The following is a 6,258-nucleotide window of genomic DNA, read 5'->3' on the forward strand; positions in this document are numbered from 1 at the left end:
CGTAAAGCAAAGCAGCAGATATATTTTCTTTGAATAGGCAGCTGAGTCTTTCTTCTTCCTTGAGTTAAGTAAGAAATATTTGACAATGGCAATCACTCAGAATAAATTTAGTCAAATTTGCAGAAGACCCTTCGAACTTGTGACCCTTATTCAAGAGGTAAGAATGGGTTGAGTTCTTGAAATTTCACAAGCTCGAGATCAACTAAAAGAGTAATGGACTCGAGCACGAACCATCGAGTTCAGATCGTAGTCGGCTCACGAATGAACTCTCTATATGGAAATAGTATTAATATTTTTATTTGACAATAACATTATAAATACAATATTTAAAATAACAACTTTGTTTTATATTATCAAATTGGCCGAAACATTCGGGCTTGAAAAATCCAAAGTTCCTAATCAGCTGGAGCTTCACATTTCAAACTCGTAAAAGATGGCTTCACAGTTAGTTATAACGTATATATCAGGTCAAGATATGAAATTTTAAGACCATTTTTTCGAATGAGTGTGTCTCTTGTGAGATCGTCTCACAGATATTAATTTGTGAGATCGATCAACCCTACCCATATCCACAATAAAAAGTAATACTCTTAGCATAAAAAATTATACTTTTTCATGGATAACCCAAATAAAAGATCCATCACATAAATTCGACCCGTGATACCGTCTTACATAAGTTTTTGTCTTTTCGAATTTCATTTCCAACACAATTTGTTCTTATGTTTTCCTAGTATAATCATTCATTGTTCCATAAAATATAGAGACACGGCAAAAATATAATTTGATCAATGAAACTCATTTTTCGAATGATGATCACATTTAAATTGACTGAATTTTACGAGTCTTTTCATAAAATAATAATAAAAATGTAAGAAACATATAAAATTGATAATATATTTAAACATTTATATTAATTTTAGATTATATATGATAATATATATATATATATATATATATATATATATATATATATATATTTGGAGGAATTTATATATCAGATATTTCAAAATTTTGAACAAATGAGAAAATATTAACTTGCAAGTGGAAATGTCAGACGTGAAAGGTGAAGAAGCCTTGACATTCTGCTCAATTTTTCTCCGAAATGTATAAAATTGCCGCTGTTGCCAGATCACCCTCGCATACTCTCTCTGGTGCTGTGCTGGTTGTTTTTTATGGGACCAGTCTCCCACTGAAGATGTTAATGGTGTGAGTGAAATCTCGGGAGTGAATTCACTAGAGAGATTGGATTGAAGAGTCTTGATGTCCTAATCTTACTTCAATGCTTTTCTTTTTCTCCCACAATTTGTCCCGCTGTCTCGCATTTTGAGCTTTTAGGGTTTCCTTTTGTAGGATAACACAGTTTGTGGTGTTTTCCGTTTTCTCTCTTCATTGGTCAATTTACAATTCATTTTGTGAGGTTATGCCATGTGGGTTTTTGATTTTGCACATGGGTTTTGTCAGCGGATCACTTTAATCTATTATTGCAGTTGATATCTGTTTTCTGGGGGTTACCGAATCTCTGTGTGGTGGAACTGAAGTAGGAATCTTTTTTGAATCCACCGTTGTCTGATTAGATAGATTCTGTTTGTAGATTGAGAGATTGTGAAATTGAAAATTTGAAAGATTCGATTCTGGTGGCCATTCTTGTCGTAGGTTATATCCGTTGCGGGATTTGAATTTGAAGTGGCCAGTTTATATACTCAATTGAGCTTTTAAGATACAAATGCTAATAAGTTGGAATAATTTTCAGTTCCAGATGGGATGAGTTTCCACAAATGGATAGGGTGATTCAGCCTCCCCTGGTAAACATATAGTAAATTTCTGCAGTTACCAAATTTGATTGATTTTCATAATGTTCTGTCTTTTCAAAGTTTTTGGTGGTTGTAATATTTTTGCATTTTGAATTTAGAGGTTGCGTATTCTTGTTTGCTTTGAGCGCTCACACACTAAATTGTTCATGTTTTGCTCCTTTTAACATATATGGATAGAGATCAACATGCTTGCTTGTGGGAAATGACATTGACATCATATCTATGATTGGCGCTCGAATTTGTATTTTGTACGTCCCCATGGCTTAAGGCTGGAATTAGTTTTTGTAGAGGATTGTAAATCATCCTATTGACTGTTCAATTTTCCTGTTTTTTCATTTATCCATGTAAATATAAATGTAGATGTGCAATACTCCATGCCCATGATGTAAGTTTTAGAAAGGATTTTGGAAGTGAATGTCTTGCAGAGGTTCTCCGCGTATGTGACTGGAAATTGTGATTTCCTCTAGGGTCGAGGACCTTTCTGTTATACTTAAATTAGCTGTTTAGCTCTTGTGAATACTAACTTATTCATAGAATTAACTATTGAAAACTGTATTTGATTATTTCTTAAGAAGAACGATAAAGATTTTGAGCTTATAAATGTTATACGATGTTACTTTTCTAGCTCTAAGAATCATTAACATTTATGCTAGGACAACAGCTAAGGGAAGCACAGTAACGAGTATCATGTAGGAATGCTAGATGTGTACTTTCCCACATTTGTGACATGACTTCCTCAGTTCCTAGTCCTGCCATGTCCACAAACAAAAGCAATCAAATCTCATTTGTCGACATCCTTCTGCACTTATGGCCTTCCTACCCGCCCTATTTTGTTGGCTTTTATGTCTGATTTAAAGTCTTTTCTTGACTTAAATGCATAGAATTATCCCTACTGTGGAAAGGGGGAACAAGTTTTTTTTACCTTTTACCTTTTCCTAGGGGAGGAATTGTGGTGCATAAGCCAGAGGTGTGGGCCTATGGAATTTTTAAGAACTTTTTATGATAGTCTGAATTAGATCAATCATCGTTATTTTTAAATCATCCCACATCTGAAGAGTAAACTATTATGGAAGACCAAATATATGATCTGAAGTAGGGAAAATGCAAAAACTCATGGTGATCAGTGATACTAGCAAGTAATTTGGAGTTGTGGAAAGAAAGGAATGTGTTGATTTTTTACGAAATGCATGAGAGAGAACTTAACCATGGGCCAGGTTGCTATTTGGACACTGTCGTGCAGAGGTCTTGACAAACTCCGTTTATTTCTTGTTAATCAGGTGACAGCCTTTCTTAGTGTAGGTCAATAGTTGTGCAATTTGTTTGCGGTTGTCAGGGAGTAAGTTGGGCAGTCCTAACATTATCGGAAGATCGTGTTGAAGGATGTCTCATCCCTCAATCGTACTTCGCTTTATTCATCAATAAATTTTGTGTCTATCGAAAATAATCTGATATTTGGCCGAAATGAGCCGCTGAATTGAAGAAACAAAGCATAAGTTGTTGAGTATGACATGAAATAATAAATTGAAAAGAGTGTTGTAGACCAGTATTCGTGATTAGCTTTTAGGAGTTAAATTTAATAAAATTACGGTCTCGTTCTGGTAAAAATAATTAAAGAATGATTTGGTGATAATTTTCAAAGCCCTTGCTTTCACCTAAATCACCTTGGATTGTTTCTGTGACGTTAAACCAATAAATAAAAATGTTTGTTGCAGGTAGATACAACAGCTTGCCTTTGTAGAGTAGATGCAGGTCTCAAAACAGTTGTCGGGGCTAAAAAGTATGTGCCAGGAACAAAGCGCTGTCTTCGGCCTGACATTAAACCTTCCATTCACCCCTCCAGACAGAGGCCACCACGTGACCAGAATAGGAGTCAATCCCCACTACTGCCTGGTCTTCCAGACGATCTTGCTATTGCTTGCTTAATCCGTGTCCCGAGAATTGAGCATTGCAAGCTTCGTCTAGTCTGCAAAAGATGGTATCGCCTTCTGGCTGGAAATTTCTTTTATTCGCTTCGGAAAAATCTTGGAATTTCGGAGGAGTGGATTTATGTATTGAAAAGAGACAAAGATGGAAAGATATCATGGCTCGCCTTTGACCCAATATATCAGCTATGGCAGCCTCTCCCTCCTGTGCCCAAAGAATATTCTGAAGCCCTCGATTTTGGATGTGCTATAATTAGTGGTTGTCACCTTTATTTGTTTGGCGGGAAAGATCCAGTGAAAGGTTGCATGCGAAGAGTTGTCTTTTTCAGCGCTAGGACTAACAAATGGCATCGTGCCCCCGATATGCTTCGGAGGCGACATTTCTTTGGCAGTTGTGTCATAAACAATCGGTTGTATGTAGCTGGTGGGGAGAATGAGGGGGTTCACCGTTCTCTAAGATCTGCTGAGGTTTATGATCCCAACAAGAATAGATGGTCTTTCATTTCTGATATGAGCACTGCAATGGTGCCTTTTATAGGGGTTGTTTATGAAGGGAAATGGTTCTTGAAAGGTCTCGGTTCTCACCGGCAAGTCCTTAGTGAGGTTTACTTACCTGAAACTGATAGGTGGTACCCGGTCTATGATGGAATGGTCACAGGTTGGAGGAGTCCTAGCACCACAATTGATGGGCATCTCTATGCTTTAGATTGCAAAGATGGCTGCAGACTTAGACTGTACAATAAAACCACTGGTACGTGGACCAAGCATGTTGACAGTAAAATGCATCTGGGCAGCTCAAAGGCCTTAGAGGCTGCTGCTCTCCTTCCGCTTAATGGGAAATTATGCATTATCCGAAATAACATGGGTATCACTCTGGTTGATGTTTTGAAATCTGATCACGGGCCGGCAGCTACTGCTGAGCATTTATGGGAAACTATTTCTGGGAAAGGACATTTGAAAACTTTGGTCACCAATTTTTTGTCCAATCTTGCTGGTAGAAATCGACTCAAAAATCGCATAGTTCATTGTCATGTTCTTCAAGCTTGAGACATATGTGTGGCATGTTCTATGTCTATTGTATTCGCGTACAGAGGACCTGAGCTACGGGTAATGCGAATGTCACGGAATGGTATGAATCAAATGTTAGAGTAGGTGTCTGACAAGCCAACTTGTGACTAGGGTTTTATTGACTCTAACGTACAACAATCTTTATTTTAATAATATTTTATGATTTTAATCATATTATGACATTTACTTTATCTGTATACTCATGCAAGCTGCATAGATAAAGTCTTTGAGTATACAATAAATACCATAAGGTCTGCCTTCAACGTAAGATCATGAAACTTATTAGAAAGTGTATTGTATATAAATCGGCTTCTAGTTGATTCAGCTGCTTAAAACAAGGATAAAAGTCGCTCGAGTTTGAGACTAGAATATGTGATGAAAACGTCATGTTTCATTGCCAAGGGCATGGAGAGGTCCGTTCATATATATGAGTGATCATATGATGATACACTGAACAACCTTCCATCGGACATTCCAAGTGGTTATCACTTATCGAGTAGAATAGTCCACGGTTATGGTTGTACACCGTTAATCCTTTGACCCAAGTCAATATGGAGGCTCTGCGTATTAGCATGCACTTTGACTCGTTTACCGATTCTACTGAGGGTCATAAGGTGGCGAGGTTGGGTGTAGTTTCGAAATACGTAGGATCCAATATATTGTAGTTGGGGATTCAACGATCACCTACGAGTGAAGATATCCTATGTGATCTGATAAGTTAATAGTGCAAAAAGTCTCTGGCCATTGCAGTAAATGTGTTTTAGGGAAGGTGGTTCTCTAGTTGCACTTCTGATGCCATTATTATTAATCAGAGATACATCACATTGTTATCGAATTAATTAGCAACTCTCGATATACCAATGGTTGCAGATTCGATCAGGATATACTTGGTTGAAGGAAACATACTGTACATTAACCATGGCATAAGGTTTTTGGCTTCTTGCAGGCACTATCAGTGATACATAGGGATCATGAGGCGATGCTACTAGACGCTCTTACCGTGATCCGATGAGTGCAATCAGAGCATTCTTAATCAATGGGTTGATGAAAAAAATGGAGCTAATTAGGGTAAGCTCGAATAAGAACAAATGTTGTTCTAAATCACAAAGAAGTTGTGAACTCACATTTAGCTGTATTCCTGAACCATGGAGGGTTACACAAATACTGATTGTTATCTACCCGACCAAAAATAATTAAATTCAAAGAGTTGGATTTAATAATAATAAATTTAATATGATTAAATGTCAAGGTTATAATAGTGATTATAAGTAAGCACGAAAAATTGAATAAAAGTTTTTATTTGTAATATTGGATTTGTTGAATTATTATTATTATTATTATTATTATTATATGTATATATATATATATATATATATATATATATATATATATATATATATATATATATATATATATATATATATATATATATATATATAATGCATCATGCGAACACC

At 36.1% G+C, this 6,258-nt stretch overlaps 1 protein-coding gene across 1 annotated transcript; it reads left to right on the plus strand.

Moving 5' to 3' along the window:
• The first annotated feature begins 1,029 nt into the window (after nt 1–1,029).
• LOC140839630 (F-box/kelch-repeat protein At1g55270-like) lies at nt 1,030–4,936 on the plus strand. The gene is made up of 2 exons (XM_073206469.1): nt 1,030–1,802; nt 3,524–4,936. The coding sequence occupies exons 1-2, from the start codon at nt 1,776–1,778 to the stop codon at nt 4,778–4,780; spliced, it is 1,284 nt and encodes a 427-aa protein (XP_073062570.1). The 5' UTR covers nt 1,030–1,775; the 3' UTR covers nt 4,781–4,936.
• The last annotated feature ends 1,322 nt before the right edge of the window (nt 4,937–6,258 follow it).

The sequence above is a fragment of the Primulina eburnea genome, chromosome 8, assembly GCF_022965805.1.
Source record: "Primulina eburnea isolate SZY01 chromosome 8, ASM2296580v1, whole genome shotgun sequence".
Classification (NCBI taxonomy): domain Eukaryota; kingdom Viridiplantae; phylum Streptophyta; class Magnoliopsida; order Lamiales; family Gesneriaceae; genus Primulina; species Primulina eburnea.

What these genes read in the sequence shown, in the direction of transcription:
- LOC140839630 (XM_073206469.1), top strand. Translation starts at nt 1,776, where the DNA reads ATGGATAGGGTGATTCAGCCTCCCCTG. An exon ending in GGGTGATTCAGCCTCCCCTG is followed by an intron (nt 1,803 to 3,523) that starts GTAAACATATAG and finishes TGTTTGTTGCAG; the next exon opens with GTAGATACAACAGCTTGCCT.